Source organism: Mesocricetus auratus, unplaced genomic scaffold (genome assembly GCF_017639785.1).
Source record: "Mesocricetus auratus isolate SY011 unplaced genomic scaffold, BCM_Maur_2.0 Super-Scaffold_100011, whole genome shotgun sequence".
NCBI classification, from domain to species: Eukaryota; Metazoa; Chordata; class Mammalia; order Rodentia; family Cricetidae; genus Mesocricetus; species Mesocricetus auratus.
This window is the reverse complement of record NW_024429195.1, coordinates 80790951-80807154: the sequence shown is the minus strand read 5'-3', so window position 1 is coordinate 80807154 and position 16204 is coordinate 80790951. Positions and strand designations below refer to the sequence as shown.

Sequence of the window (16204 nt, the reverse complement as noted above, 5' to 3'; positions counted from 1 at the left end):
GCGCACGGCACGCCCGTCTGTTCCTAGAGGTCCCGGGGAACCACTTCCGGTTCCTACAGAACGTTTATTCCGTGACTAGGGGAAACGGTATCCAAAACAACGCGTTTTTTAATCCTTTTCCCGTCTACGACGGGGGTCACGTTGGGAGCCATTTCAGCTACGCTCGCCGTCACATTTCTGTTCGACGTTGCTTTTCGGAAAAGAGAAATATGTAAGGGGTTGAACACTCTCCCCGGTGCGTTTGGATGGTGGTGAGAAACTACAGTTCCCGGCATGCAACGCAGTAGTCTTATGAATGCTGGGAATCGTAGTCTTTGGCCTTTGAGCTAGTAGGCGTAGTTTGGCCTTTGTGCATTCTCGTCTTGTGTGTCCCGAGTGATTTAGGATTTCCACCTCATTCTGTCGCAGATTAGGTCTGTGCTTGTTGCAGGACTCTAGCTCACACAGTTTTCAGAGGCGGACCTGGAAAGCCGCCCGGTGTCAGATAGCCAGCCCTGAATCCTGGGCCCCGCCTCTGGCCGGTGGTGGCACGCGCGTGTCCAGGCCGGCCTTCTGGTGCTTCACCCCGGGCTCGTAGAGCCGTCAGCTGCCCGCGTCTCCTGACCTCTTGGAGATGGTTTGCAGTAGAGAGTGCTTGGGTCCCCAACCCCGAGGGAAACTCCAAGGACTCGTTCCTTTGACAGCCCAGTAAATTACAAGGAACGCCTTGGCAATCCGGCATCAGCTGGACAGCGCGGCGAGAAGTCCAGGCTAGCACGGAGCAGGGAAGGGCGTTTGTAGATGCTTGAGAGCAAAAGCCGCAGACTCGCAAACAGCCTGGACCGTGGCTTTGTATCTTCATAGAAACACCTTTCCGCCTTCCGAAAGACAGCAAAGGGCTCTTTCTGGTGAGGGAAGTCCCTAACTCCCGCTTGCGCATTCCTAAATGTTTTCTAAGCTTTTAGTCTTATTTTAACACATTTTCCACTAGCTCGAGCACCGATCTCTAACACACCCGCTCCATCACCGCTTCCTCCAAGAAAACTGGAGTTGTTTTCGGATCGTCCAAATTCCTGAAGGCAAGCTTTTCAGTGACAGTTTCAAAGTCCCTTTGACAGCTTCCGGAATTTAGACTTGCAGATCTTGAATCTGTGGTTTGGTGTTTACATAATGTGGCGATGCCTGATTTACATCTGTCTGATTTACCTACATTTAACAAAGCACAGAGAAGCGTAAGACGCAGGTTTATGCCTCTCTGCTTGTGTTTGTATAGCGCACACCAGGATTTTATTTCTTTCTGTTTTTACAAAAAGATGTCTGTTTCTGTGTCTGACAGCCCAGCACCACTTTTTTTTTTAATCGAGTAAGTAAGCAACTGTTCTGAAACTGCGAGTGCATTTGAACCGGCCAGCGGGGGCTACATTTGGGCTGCACCTGGGAGGAACTGAGAATGACATTTGCCCTCCAAAATAAAGCTGCTGTTTGTGGGTAGAAGTTTCTGCAGATGATGGTCCCCAGAGAGAAAAAGAAGGAAAAAAAAGCACACAGAGATGGTCGGCCCTCATCTGACTCAATTTCTCTCTTTTGAGCTTGCTGACTGATCTCCCCGTAAAATAAATGGGTATCCGAGGAGAGGCTCAGTGGCTAAAATGATTGCTCCACCTGCACTATGACCTGAGTTAGGATTCTCAGTACTTGCGAAATGGTCAGATGCTGGTCTGTGGCTCCCGTGCTGGGGGTGGGGTGATTGAGGTAGAGACAGACAGAGCTCTCCCTTAGTCAAAATGACAAACTCCATGTTCAGTGAGAGGATAAAGGAACACACACACCACACCACACACACACACACACACACACACACACACACACACACACACACACACACGGTTTCTTGGATTCCTAGTGTGTTCCTCATGTTCTCTTCTTCTGACTTTTGACCTGTGACCTCTCTCTATTGTCCACTTGCTCTGTCTTTCCCCGAGCACTATACTCGATTGGGTTTTTAAGCTCCCTACCTTTGAATCTGATTCTCTTGCTTCCTAGTGAGCCAGCCACCCTGTGAGTGTGGGGAACTGAACCCTGGTCTTCTGCAAGAGCAAGTGTTCTTAGCCACTGAGCCATCTCTCCAGGCCCTCTTTTGTTTTCTTCTTTAAGACATGGTCTTTCTATGTAGCCCTGGCTGTCCTGGAACTCACTGTATAGACCAGTCTGGCCTCCACTTGCCTCTGCTTCCCTCGTGTTGGGATTAAAGGAGTGTGCCATGCTCCTGGCTAGCTTTTCTCTTTAACTCTGTATGTGTATGACTATTACTGCCAATGGCTACCTTTGTAGTGGTTTTTGTCATAGTTATTGGGCAGCTCTAAGGTCATTGATACACTGTGTTGCAGTTGAACATGGAAGAAAAATCCAGATAGGCAAGGGGGATGCAGTTAGGGGTATTAATCAGACACACACACACACACACACACACACACACACACACACACACACTACTGCCGGGAGACCAAGGCCAGAAAGCACTTGGCATTTGAGAACATTGAAGAATTGAGGGATGGCATGGATACCAAGGTGAACTGATGGGTTGATTGATTTGTTCCTTTCTTCTTCCTACCTCATTCTATTTCTCCCCTCTTAATGCAGCAAATATAGGAACTGATCTGTGCTAGGTATTACACTAGGGGCTGGAAATTCACTAGTAAACAATGAAGTTATGGTTGTCCCTTTAGAGCATAAGCAGCTATTAACAGCGGAGGTGCACCACAAGTAAGTGTATATTATCTATCTATCTATCTATCTATCTATCTATCTATCTATCCATCCATCTGCTAGCTAGTCCAGGCTGGTCTGAAACTCACTATGCAGCCCTAGTTAGCCTCTAGCTCAGGTCTCCGGAGAGCTAGAATTACAGGAGTGCACATGCTGTAAGCACAAGAATTTCACCTGGGTAAAGACACAGAAGGATGCGGCAAAAGAGCCGTGGAACTTGGATGGGGACACTCTTGATATTGGATGTGTGTCAAAAACCTCATCAAACTGACCTGGTGGCGGCGGCACACACCTTTAATCCCAGCACTCAGGAGGCAGAGGCAGGTGGATTTCTGAGTTCAAGTCCAGCCTGATCTACAAAGCCAGTCCCAGGACAACCAGGGCTACCCAGAGAAATCCTGTCTCAAAAAACAAAAAGTGAAAAGAAAAATTGAAGTTCTTTACTTTGTAATTATTGTTAATATATCCCAGATACTGGAATCTTATTTTTTAATGTCTCAAATGAATATGAGAATCTGGTAAATTATCGATTTTAAGATGAATCTATAAGGGCTGGAGAGATGGCTCAGAGGTTAAGAGCACTGACTGCTCTTCCAGGGGTCCTGAGTTCAATTCCCAGCAGCCATATGGTGGCTCACAACCATCTGTAATGAGATCTGGTGCCCTCTTCTGGCCTGCAGGCATACATGCAGACAGAACACTGTATACATAATAAATAGATAAATAAATCTTTAAAAAAAGATGAATCTATAAAATTAAGTCTTGCTCTCATTTTGCAAAAACATAAAAATTGAAACAAAAATTATTTATATTAGCAAAAATACATATGTGGGAATAAACAAAGATATAATTCCAATATGAAAGAAACTATATTCAGTATTAAAGAAATGAAAATAAATGAACTTGCACTGGTTTGTACCTCTGAGTTATGTACTGCTGTGTAATAAGTTGCAGCTTAAAAGGCCACCCATTTATTGCTTCACATGGCATCTGTTGATCTGAAATTGAGGCATACGGACTGTGATGTGTTTTGTTTTCTGTTTTTGTTTTTCCAATCAGGGTCTCACTGGCTGTTATGCTCCTGCCTCTATTTCCTGAGTACTGGGACTGTAGGTGTGTGCCACCCGTGCCCAGAAGTTGCTCTCTTTTATTTATTTATTTCATTATTTATTTTTGCCTTCTTTTTCTTTTTTTTTTTTTTTTTTTTTTTTTGGTTTTTTTACGAGACAGGGTTTCTCTGTATTGTTTCGGAGGCTATCGGTCCAGCCCGGTCTCGAACTCACAGAGATCCACCTGCCTCTGCCTCCCGAGTGCTGGGATTAAAGGCATGCGCCACCACCGCCCGGCTTGCCTTCTTTTTCAAGACTCTGTATTTTTCTCTGTATAGTCTTGGCTGTCCTGGAACTCGCTCTGTAGACCAGGCTGGTCTTGAACTCACAGAGATCCACCTGCATGTGCCTCCCCAGGGCTGGGATTAAAGGCGTGCGCCACTATGCCACTTGCTTTCTTGTGTTATTTTTTATGTAGTAACAAAAAAAATCTTTGCATCATGTGTAGTGTTTACCATTTGGTTTAGTTACTTGATAGTGACTCCCAGAGAATAGAATCACTGAACCACAGATTTTTTTTGGTACTTAAAGATATTTAATTATTTGGATATGTGTGCGAGCTTGCATGAGTTCATGTGCACCACCTGTTATTACCTGCAGAGGCTGGAAAATGGCACTGAAGCTCCTGGAACTGAGTTACAGAAGGTTCTGAGCTTTCATGTAGGAGCTTGAAACTGAACTTGGGTCCTCTGCAAGAGCAACACCTATTTCCCTAGGACCTATTCTGAACCCATCTGCATCCCAAGTGTTAGAGATGCTACAGTTAGGATAGATGTAGTATCTGAAGACTGGACCAGATGTGGAGGTGTATACCTGAACTTCCGCACTTAGAAGAGCAAAGATTTCAAGTTTGAGACCAGCCAGGATAACAGAGTGGTACCCTGTTTCAAGAAGCCAAAGAACATGAGGAGGAGGAGGAGAAGGAGGAGGAAGAGGAGGAGAAGGAGGAGGAGGAGAAGGAGGAGGAGGAGGAGAAGGAGGAGGAGGAGGAGAAGGAGGAGGAGGAGGAGAAGGAGGAGGAGGAGGAGAAGGAGGAGGAGGAGGAGGAGGAGGAGGAGGAAAAGGAGGAGGAGGAGGAGGAGGAGGAAGAGGAGGAGGAGGAAAAGGGTGGAACCAGGAAGATGGCTCAGTTGGTAAAGTGTTTGTCATGTAAGCTCAAGGACCCGAGTTCATTCCCTAGAACCCACTTACAAAAGTGCAGCATGGTGACTTGTGCTTGTAATCCCAGCATCAGGGACATGGAGACAGGAAGATCCCTGGGGCTCACTGGCCACCATGCCCAGCCTCCTTGGCAAATTCTAAGACAATAGTAGACTTTATCTCAAAAATGAGGTGAATGACACCCGAGGAACCATATTCAAGTTAAACGTCTGGCTTCTTCAAATACAGGATTGCACACACGCATAACCATATCCCACACATACCTCTTTCCCACACAGAAATGGTCCCTAATCACAGGAAGGTGAAAGATGATAGTATTTTTAGTTTGTTTTTGTAAAGATTGGTAATCTATCTCTAGCCTCCTGTGTGACAGATGAGACTTCTATTAATAAAATATCCATGGTGTTCTGTCATCTTTTTAGTGTTTTTGAAAAAGACTGTGAAACAGAGAAACCCTGTCTCGAAAAACCAAAAGAAAAAGAAAAAGACTGTGAAAACAAGCAAACAAAAACCTTGTCCACATTACTTATTTACTATAAAACTCCTTATAGGGCAGGTGTCTTCTGCATACTGATTTCTGTCTCCTCACACTTCAAGTCTTATCTTTATAATATGGAGACATTATGATGCACACATTCTGGTAAGTCTTGGTATTCAGGCCTGTCTGACGGCTCAGTGGGTAAAGGTACCTGCTACCAAGTCTGATGACGTCAGCTCATTCCCCAGAGCCCACATGGTAGACAGAGAGAGCCGACTCTCTAAAGTCGTCCTCTGACTTCCACATGCGCCCCTACCAATAAATACATAAAGCTAGTGTGACTTTGGACATGGGGCTTATCCTGCCCAAACTTTTGCTCCTTGATCTGTGTGGTAGGGTGGTGTTTTCTCTCTCATGGGATTATTGAGGCAGTTCAATGCAGAGGGTTAGTACTTTTTGAAAAAGGCATGGACTTAAATGTTGTTAGAAGATCTAAGGAACTGTTTCATGCTTCTGACATGTTTTACTACATGTGGGAGGAATAAATATAATTTTAAAAGTGGTATTTGGTGTGGAAGTAAGCTGTATGGAGAAAAAGCTCATATAGTGAAGTAGTTTTCGTAACTTTTTAGCTCTTGGAGGCATAACTGTGTCATCATTGGAATGTTTTCCTTTAACTCGATGGGATTAAATTCCAGTAGGTGAGTGAAATGTGTGTGAGCTTGTAGAACTGAAGATAAACCCACAGAACCCCATCGGGCTCCTGGATGCAGACTGTCTTTGGCCACCAGCCACAGTCTTGGTCTTGGGTCTGGGTCTGGGTCTGGGTCTGGGGTCTGGGGTCTGGGGTCTTGGGTCTGGGGTCTGGGGTCTGGGGTCTGGGGTCTGGGGTCTGGGGTCTGGGGTCTTGGTCTTGGGTCTGGGTCTGGGTCTGGGGTCTGGGGTCTGGGGTCTGGGGTCTGGGGTCTGGGGTCTGGGGTCTGGGTCTGGGTCTGGGTCTGGCCATTGGCCTTGGCCTTGGCCCGGCTTCTCCTGTGCTGGCCTCTACTCCATGCCTGTTTTCATTCTTGCTCGGCTCCTCATCATGAGTCTTCCTTGGCTGTTGTGGCTCAACTCCTAACTACCTTAGAGTCCATTTGTGGATCTGCCTTCGTTTTCTTATTGTCAGCATGTCAGCTTGCTGTAGTTTGTATATTTCTAAGGGACAGAGCAGCGGTTGGCTAGAGGACCTGGGCAGGTGGGCTGGGACTCTGGGGAAAAGGGGAGGCCCTCTGTCCTTTTCCTCATTCATCTTACAAGCTGTTAGTTCTTCAGCTAAAGCTTCGTGGGGAGACACAAGCTGCCAGTAACTCTAAAACAAATCTTCTGCCCTTTCCTGCCCTCACTTAAACTAGATCGACAGTGGCACTTCTTCCTCAGAACACAATTCAAAGGATTTGAGTAAAGCTGACTGGTTGTTTATAGTGCCATTGAGGAGACTCAAACTGTGGACCTTGGCATTTGGGCCAGGATAAAAGGTGTCTTATTCCCTAAACTGCATGAAATGGACAGGAAGGCAAGAGAGCCTGGAGCAAGACACAGCAGTCAACACATCCTAAAGTGCCAGAGATGTATCCAGCCTTACGTCTGCTCCACTCTAGACGACTTCCAGGAAGAGAGAGACTTTTTGGCCAACACCATCTTCCCTCGGCTTAATGACTTCTGTAGTCTCCGGGGCACCTACTTCAAAGCTGTGGATCTGCGATGGTCATCTGTGAAGGCCCATAAGTCCTTCACTGCCAACCTGTTCCGACAGCACTCCTGCCTCTGCTCGCAGCATCTGAAGCTCTGCCTTGACTATGTGGACAGCTGTTTTCCCTTCTTCATCTGCCTGCTGGGGCAGAACTACGGAGACTTCCTCTCCGAATACTCACCTATCCTGTTCTCCAAAGTGAAGGACTTCGAAAGTTTGTCCAAGGGAGAACAAAACCTGTATGTTGCTGCAAAAAATGGCTACCCTTGGGTCCTGGAGACCCCCTACTGCAGCCTGACGGAGTTCGAGATCACCCAGGCAGCATTTCGGAAGGAATCTCCATTTCAGTTTTTCTACTTCCGTACAGCGAACTCACTGCTGAGGACTTTCAGTGAGGAGGAGGAAGAACCCTCCCTGGTTTCTCCGAAGAGTCAAGAGGGAAGAATGAAAGTTGGAAAACTCAAGGCTAAGATCATTGGTAAAGGGCTTCCGGTCCGATTCTACAGAGACCTGGATGAGCTGGGTGAGATGGTCTTCAAGGACTGGTCAGCTGTTGTGGAAAAGCTCTACCCAGTCTCTGTGATCATGGAAAACATAGGTCAGTAAATGGAGAGATGGTTAAGTCCACCAGTAGCAATCAGGGGATTGTCTCCTGTGTCTTCCTGGAGAAGGAATTTTTAAAAATTTGTGCTCGTATGTGTGTGTGTGTGTGTGTGTGTGTGTTCATATATATATGCAAGTACATGTAGCAACTAGGGGTCAACTGCAGGTGTCATTCCTCAGGGTGCTGATTATCTTGTTTCAGTTTGGACTTGATTCTTAGAAGTTTCATGACAGAGGGATGAAAATGCTGTAACAGAACCCATTCTTTGTAAGCTAACTTTAAAAGTAAATGTAAAATACTTGTACTATTCATAGAGAAACCTACATGAATGAAGATTAAGGTTATTTCAAAAAACTTGTTGGACTGTAAGGTCCTCCCAAATTCTGTTGAAGCTCTTGGAACTTGGAGCTGGCCTTGGCCAAACTGGGTTTGTAAGTCTATTCTGGCCCAAATCTCAACCACAGGGAAGCCCACTTAGTTATAGAGGTGTCTTTTGGGAATCTACCAGACCAAATATGTTATATTTCATGTATTGATACTATCCTTCATTCCCTACTTCCTACCCCTGCCACAGAATAAACTTGAGGAATATGTGTCTCTCCAAAGACAGGAGTGCCCTGACCTAACCAAGCACTGGGTTTGGAAGCAAACTGAGATGGAATGAACATTAGAGATCATCTAGTTGTCTGGCCTCCCATGTTTGCCAGAGTTTAAAGGACTCCACCAGTGGCAGAGCTGCATCGATGTGTGTGGTTATTGCCCATGTTGGAACATCTTACCTGAAAAAACCAAAAAACCAAAAACCAAAAAACCCCCAAACCTCTGCTCCCCAACCTGTGCCATGGAGGACACACATGTACACACAAGCCAGAAAACTGAACCTTTGTACTAGCTAGCAGTTTGAATGGACAACAGAATGTATGTGCCAAGTACAAATTTGTTTCTACCCTTGTTGCTTTTGGGTCAGGGAGTTGGATTCTCTGTACAAATGGCACAAAGAGATGGGCAGCCTATGACAGCGGTTCTTAACCTGTGGGCCACGGTCTTTTTAGGAGGCTGACAGCGGTTCTCAACCTGTGGGCCACGGCCTTTTTAGGAGGCTGCACATCAGATATTTACATTATGAATCATAACAGTAGCAAAATTACAATTATGAAGTAGCAACAAAATAATTTTATGATTGGGGTTGCCATAACATGGTGAACTATATTAAAGGGTCTCACAGCATTAGGAAGGTTGAGAACCCCTGGTCTATGGTTCGCTTTCACTATTCTATATGGTGGACTAGAAAATAATGGTACAACTATAGAGAGAAAGCAATATAGACACAGGAGGGTGGATTCCTTCCTGGCCACTTAGAAGAGTCGCTCCGAACTGAAGATGTGAAATTTAACACTTTCCTTATCTTTCCTCACTGTTAAGACTACAAACACAGCCTTGAGTACGTGTATCATGAAGAGTTTGCTGAGAAGTGTAAGGAAGTTTTTGTTATTTCCAAGGAGTCAAACAGGACCTTTGAAATCCTGGAACAATTTGCCTTAAAAGATATTGAACTTGACTCTGACAGTGGTATAGCATGTTCGGGGTTAGACTCCATTCTCAGGTAAGAGGTTCGGGAATCCTAATTTATTTTATGGGACTAAAGCAGCCTGACTTTTATAAATATGAGCCTCAGGATCCAGAGTGTTTAGCATCCCTTTTCCCGTAAAACGGAAAGACCCGGTGAGAGTCTACACCTATGCCAGACCTGAACCCTGACAATACCAGCAGACACATTAATGTGGAAGAGGGAACTGTCACGGGACCCCACCCCTAGACAAAGAACTGCAAGTCACTAATTACTGCTGAGAGAAGCAGAATTAGCCTTCTCTGGGGATGAACCTTCTAATTTGTTATCTGATACCAAGCGGTCAGCCCTGAAATCGTACATGTACAGGTGACACTACATGAACTCAGCAGGTTATACTTATGTATTTATGTATATATACATACACAATAATAATGAAGGAAGAAGAAGTTATGAGTTTGAGGGAATGGGGGTGTTGGGTGAGAGAAAGGGGAAACTATGTAATTGTATCCTAATTTTTAAAAATTGCAAAAATGTAAAGAAGTTTGGCGAAAGAAAGAAATAAAGAGAAGAAACAGGGCGTGGAAGCTGTGCTTCAGCTATAATGCTAGCAGACAGTTGGCTCTCAAGATGAGGACCTGTCCCTTTTCATACTTAATGAGTTCCTGAGAATTGTGGGATGACTGTAAGCAAGAAAAAATAAGTGACATGCTTTGATGGGATTGTGTCATTTACAAAGACCTGCTACATATGTCATTATGAATTATATTAGTATATTCACCAAGCACTTATTAGAATAAGTGACATGCTTTGATGGGATTGTGTCATTTACAAAGACCTTCTACATATGTCATTATAAATCATATTAATATATTCACCAAGCACTTATTAGAATATGGACCATGTCATATTTGGGTTAGTAAGGAATCAAGTTATTACATACAAAGCATGAAGTCCTTTTTGGTTTATCCAGTGTCCTACACAGTACAGCCAACATCTCTTCCACCAATGGAGATTGCAAACCCACAGGCACTGGTCAGGTGAGGTGACGTAAGAGAGCTGGAGTTATCTGTAGTGTCCTTTCAAGTTTCATTTCTACTGAGGGGAAGGCTCCTTGGAATAGTCTTTTCATTCTCCTCCCCTGGCTCTTATTGTAGTTCTCACTTATTTTCTAAGAATTTTGTGACTTGAAAGAAAGCCACAGTGGCTGGGGTGGTACAGGCTGGCCTTTGCTGTTCCTATCCTAGGCTCGGTACTCCCATTGCAGGCCACTCAGAGTGACCAGAGAGCTTTCTGTCATTTTTGGGTGCTCATGCTAGATCACTAGAGCGTGATACTCAGTCATGGCTTAAAAATGTTAGGCTCGCATAGGTGAGTCCACAGGGGCAAAGACTTAGGGAGTGAGGGGCAGAAAGGAGGGTCTATTAACGGGAACAGAGAGTTTTTGGGATGCTGGACATATTCTGGAGATAAATAGCAGTGATGATTACATGGCCTTGAACAGTGAAAATCAGCTGTGTACTTTAAAACTGAGGGTTTTGTTTTGTAGATTCTCATTTTGTTTGTTATTGTTGAATAGTTCATCATTCAGATAAATTTTGTTGTAACTGAAGAATGTAAGGTGGGCTCAGTAAAAGCACAATGATTAGATAGTCTTTCTAACTATGGCAACACTCAGGGCTCTGTTTGCTTTACCATCTGGAACAATGCTCTGTACTGTGTGTTCCTGAACATGGTGTGTAAGTCAATAAAAGAATGTTCGTTGTTCTAAGGTGCAAAGCATGGCCATAATACCAACTTTTTTTTTTCCGTTTACTTCTCTCTGTCTCTTTCAGACTTGATCTCACTGTGTAGCCCTGGCTGGCCTCAAGCTCACTATGTAAGGCTCACTAGGTTGGCCTTAAACTTCTGTCCGTCTTCCTGTCTCTGCCTCCTGAGTACTGAAATTATAAACATGTGCACCATGTCAGGTCATACATAAACCTTTTATGAATATAGTTTTTTGTAAGAATGCTGGGGTGGGGGCTGGAGAGATGGCTCAGAAGTGAAGAGCACCGAATGTTCATCCAGAGGTCCTGAGTTCAATTCCCAGCAACCACATGGTGGCTCACAACCATCTGTAGGGAGACCTGTGTCCTCTTCTGGCCTGCAGGGATGCATGCAGACAGAACACTTTATACATAATAAACAATTAAATCTTAAAAAAAAGAATGCTGGGGTGGGGGGCAGCAGAGGTGGCCGCAGTGACGCATGCCTTTAATCCCAGCACTTAGGAAGCAGAGGCAGGTGGATCTCTGTGAGTTTGAGACCAGCCTGGTCCACAGAATGAGTTCCAGGACAGCCAGGAATGTTACACAGAGAAACCCTGTCTCCAAAAGCCATATGTCTGTAAAGTTTTTGTAAGAATGTTTTCGGTTTTGAGAAGAAACCATGATGACTGTATCTGTTTAGGAAGACGCAGCGCATATGTACTTGAACTTACTGATTTGACCTGCTTAACACCGCATGCAGTCCCAGACTCACAGGACACTGCAGTGGACAAAAGAGCTGAAATCCCTGCCTCTGTGGCGTTTGATCCTGGGCACAGGGACTAAGCAGCGTGTAGGAAGAGTGTGCAGTGTGCTCCATGTCTTCAAGGACCAATGGAGCAGGATGAAACTCTGAAATGAAGAGGGCCAACTGATAGGTGAGGGAAAGCCCGAGGTGGCAAGGTGATGTTTGGGTAACCCACAGAAATAACTGAGACAGCCAGCTATGCAAACATGGCCTGGAAGAACATTCCAGACAGAAGTAACTGTGAATACAGAAACCCTGATGCTAGAGAAATAGCAAAGATGCAGGAAGCTGCAGGGAAAGTTGGGGGGGCGGGTGACCTTGGAGATGAACTTATGGTCACCTGGTCTCATAGGTCACTAATTTGACATATTTCAATAAGCTCACTCTGGCTGGTGGCTGAGGTAGGAGTAGGACTCAAAGTTGAATCCCACTTTTGAAAATTTTTGGTGAAAGCTTGGCGGTGGTGGCACACACCTTCTTTCATCCCAGCACTTGGGAGACAGAGGCAGGCAGATCTCTGAGTTTGAGGTCAGCCTGGACTACAAAGCAAGTTCTAGAATAGCCAGGGCTATACAGATAAACCCTATCTTGAAATCCTCCACCCCCCAAAAAAAAATAAAAAAGAAAGAAAATTATTGATGAAGGAATTTAAGTGACAGACTTTTGACTCCTAATTCCTATCAATGAAGACTGAATTATTGCAAAATAACTACTTTCTAATGACTCTGAGTTTTTATTTCTGTGAGTTTTTTCTTTTATTTATTTATTTCTCAATATATGTTTTTATTTAAATTAGAAATGTGAATGTTTCACATGTCAGTCCCATCTCCCTCTCCCACCCCTCCTCCCTTGTCCCTCCACCGGTGAGGCCCTCCTTGGGGGATCTCTAAAGTCTGTCATTTCATCCAGGGCAGGACCTAGGCCCTTCCCCATGTGTCCAGGCTGAGAGAGCATCCCTCTATTTGGAATGGGCTTCCAAAGATCATTCATAAACCATGGTAAACACTCAAGGCCCCAGTGATTTCTGTGGCCTCCTCACTGACACTACATTTATGGAGTCTGGATCAGTCCCCTGTTGGCCTCTTAGCCATCAGTCTGGGATTCAAGAGCTCCCCCTTATCTGGTCAGCTGTCTATGTGTTTTTCATCATCATGGTCTTGACCCCTTTGCTCATCACTCCTCCACCTCTGTCACTAGGTTCCAGGAGTTCAGTTCAGTGTTTAGCTTCCATCAGTCCCTGGATGAAGGTTCTAGGATGGCATATAGGGGGAGTCATCAATCCTATCATCAAGGAGGGGCTATTAGTGTACTCTCTCCACTATTGCTTAGTTTGCCAGTTGGTGTTATCCTTGTAGATCTCTGGAGATCTCACTAGTGTCAGCTCTCTCCTCAAGCCTATAATGACTCGATCTAGTATGGAATCTCTCATCCTGCTTTCCTCTATTCTTACCTCGACTCAACCTTCCTGCTCCCCCATGCCTTCTTTTCCCCTCCTCTTATCCCCCTCTCTTTTTCCTGGTTCCCTCTCCCCTCCCCCATGTTCCCAATCTGCTCAGGAGATCTTGCCTCATTCCACTTCTCTGGGGTATCATGCATCTCTCTTGGGAACCTCCTTGTTTCCCAGACTCACTGGCACTGGGATTGTATGCTGACACTCCCCTGATCCATATCTAAAATCCATGTATGAGTGAGTACATACCATGTTTGTCTTTTTGTGTATGGGTTACCTCACTCAGGATGGTTTCCTCTTCAGTAAGTTTTTAAACCAATCCTCTTATATGGCTGAATTTGAATTCTGGCTCATGTGTTTCATTTCATTCACTCATTCAACATTTGTTTTCAGGTCCTATCCTAGTCAATAGTAAGATAACTCCTCATGATATTTACTATCAGTGGAAAATCATTATACAGACACATACAAACACACATGCATGAGCACCTACATATTTTGTATGACTGGTGCTAGAGATTGAACCTGGGCTTCATGTATGAAAGGCAGGCACTCTCCTACTGAACTATAGACCCAGCCCCAGCATTTTTCTTTAAACATGATCTCAGTACATTATCTAGCATGACCTTAAACTTGTGATCTTCCTGCCTGAGTATCCCAAGTGGCTGAGTATACAAATCAGCACCACTAAACCTAGCTGACACATACATGTCTGAGGCGGTGGTGCACTGGGGAGCTTGAGGCAGGAGGATCATTCTTGGCTACTTAGAAAGTTTCGAGACCAGCCTAAGCAACATGAGACCCTGTCTCAAAAAGAAACAAGTAAAAATAAAATGACTGTAAGTCACAAGGCTAGAGTCTCTGTCATGAAATTCACAGGCCAGAGATACCTGTGCATATCTGGAAACTTCACTAAACATTAAGCACCAAGACAGCTGTTGCCAGAACATAGACAGTTGTTTATATCGAGCTGCTAGTACTCATATTGGCCAAGGTACAGGCACTTCTCAGTCACCAAAACTGGGGGCAAGCTAGTGGGGATTCCCATTCTGAGGGTCTCAGAATGGATGAGTGTCCTTGGTGTATGGGTACCCTTTTTCTTCATTCTCTTCCAATGTGACTTATGTCACCAAGGATAGCTTGGTCTTGGCACAGTAGACAGTAGAACAGTGGGTTGGGTGGGGACATTTTTCTCCCTAGGCCTTGAGCCCTTGACCATACTTGAAGTTCATGCTGGACAAGTCTAGGATCTATCTTAGCTAGAGGAGCCTTCCAACGTTCCTTGGTCTCTGCTGTCCTAATCGTATGTCGTACAGAGCTGCAGCTCCAAGGGGGAACGATTTCCCTGAAGCCGACTGCAGCCTGCTAACTCAGGCCAGAGCATTGCATCTCTCAGAGGGAAACGTACCTAGGAAAATATCTTCTCTCCTATTTTATGGTAAATATTCATGCCTGCCACCCGCCCTTCTATTTTTCAGAATACATTCTCTTCCGACTTACAAGTCTATTTTGCTCTTGTCTGGAGAACGAGGCTGTGGGAAGTCCACTCTGATCGCCAACTGGGTCAGTTATTTCAAAAACAAATACCCTGGAGTGTTGATGATCCCGTATTTTGTGGGAAGCACGTGTGAAAGCAGTGACATCATGTCTGTGATCCACTACTTCATCATGGAGCTGCAGCACAGAGCCCACGGTAACAGAGCCAGCCCGATAGGCAGGAGACTAACACGGGCCCTCTGCTGTTCCTTCTGCACCCACATTTACTTTAAAAAATTATTTATCTTTATCTTATGTACATTGGTGTTTTGCTTGCTTGCATGTATGTTTGTGTGAGGGTGTCGGATCCCCTGAAACTGGAGTTACAGACACTTGTGAGCTGCCATGTGGGTGCTGGGAATTGAACCTAGGTCCTCTGGAAGAACAGCCAGTGCTCTTAACTGCTGAGCCATCTCTTCAGCCCCCACTTCTACTTTTTTTTTTTTTTTTTTTTTGGTTTTTCGAGACAGGGTTTCTCTTGTTTTGGAGGCTGTCCTGGAACTCTCTCTGTAGACCAGGCTGGCCTCGAACTCACCGAGATCCACCTGCCTCTGTCTCCCGAGTGCTGGGATTAAAGGCCTGCACCACTGATGCCCGGCCACTTTTACTTTTTATAAATACCAATATGAGTGCTTTAAACATCCCGGGTCACTTGTCAAACTAAAACCAAAAAGTTCTTAAGAACAGGAAAAAAAAGCCGGCCACGCCTTTAATCCCAGCACTTGGGAGGCAGAGGCAGGCGGATCTCTGTGAGTTCGAGGCCAGCCTGGTCTACAAGAGCTAGTTCCAGGACAGCCTCCAAAGCCACAGAGAAACCCTGTCTCAAAAATCAAAAAAAAAAAAAAAAAAAAAAGAACAGGAAAAAATGGTTTTGCTATAAGCGTTAGTTTTAATATAAAAAGAAAAATCATTAAAAATGTTGTGTCCTTATCTCATGTGAATAAGATCATGACTCAAAGGAAAACTAATATAAAAAAGTTTTAAATACCAGCTGAATTAGAAATGAGCAGTTCTTGGACTGGGTATGGTGGCGAACTCAGGAGGCAGAGGCAGAGAGGTCTCTATGAGTTCGAGGTCAGCCTGGTCTACCAAGCAAGTTCCACAGAGAAACCCTGTCTTGAAAAACAAAACAAAGCAAACAAACGAACAAAAAACAAAGAAAGAAAAGAAGGAGAAGGAATGGAACAGTTCTTGCTCCTGCCCTTGGGACTGGTGTTCTCTTGTTTTCATGTAAATCCCTATGGCCTCACCCACATATCCTGCTTC

General features: G+C 44.9%; 1 protein-coding gene across 5 annotated transcripts in view; it reads left to right on the top strand.

The window, feature by feature from the left end:
- The first annotated feature begins 71 nt into the window (after positions 1 to 71).
- LOC101828970 (tetratricopeptide repeat protein 41-like) overlaps positions 72 to 16204 on the top strand; it is a 68762-nt gene continuing 52629 nt past the window's right edge. The window contains exons 1-4 of one of the 5 annotated variants that reach the window (XM_040755142.1): positions 72 to 211; positions 6888 to 7823; positions 9252 to 9432; positions 14881 to 15095. In XM_040755142.1, coding sequence (XP_040611076.1) covers positions 7037 to 7823; positions 9252 to 9432; positions 14881 to 15095 — 1183 coding nt within the window. In that variant the 5' untranslated portion in view covers positions 72 to 211; positions 6888 to 7036. Of the gene's footprint in view, positions 236 to 5514; positions 6195 to 6526; positions 7824 to 9251; positions 9433 to 14880; positions 15096 to 16204 lie in introns of those variants that run through there. The other 4 variants (XM_040755143.1, XM_040755146.1, XM_040755141.1 and 1 more) reach the window with 4 other exon arrangements.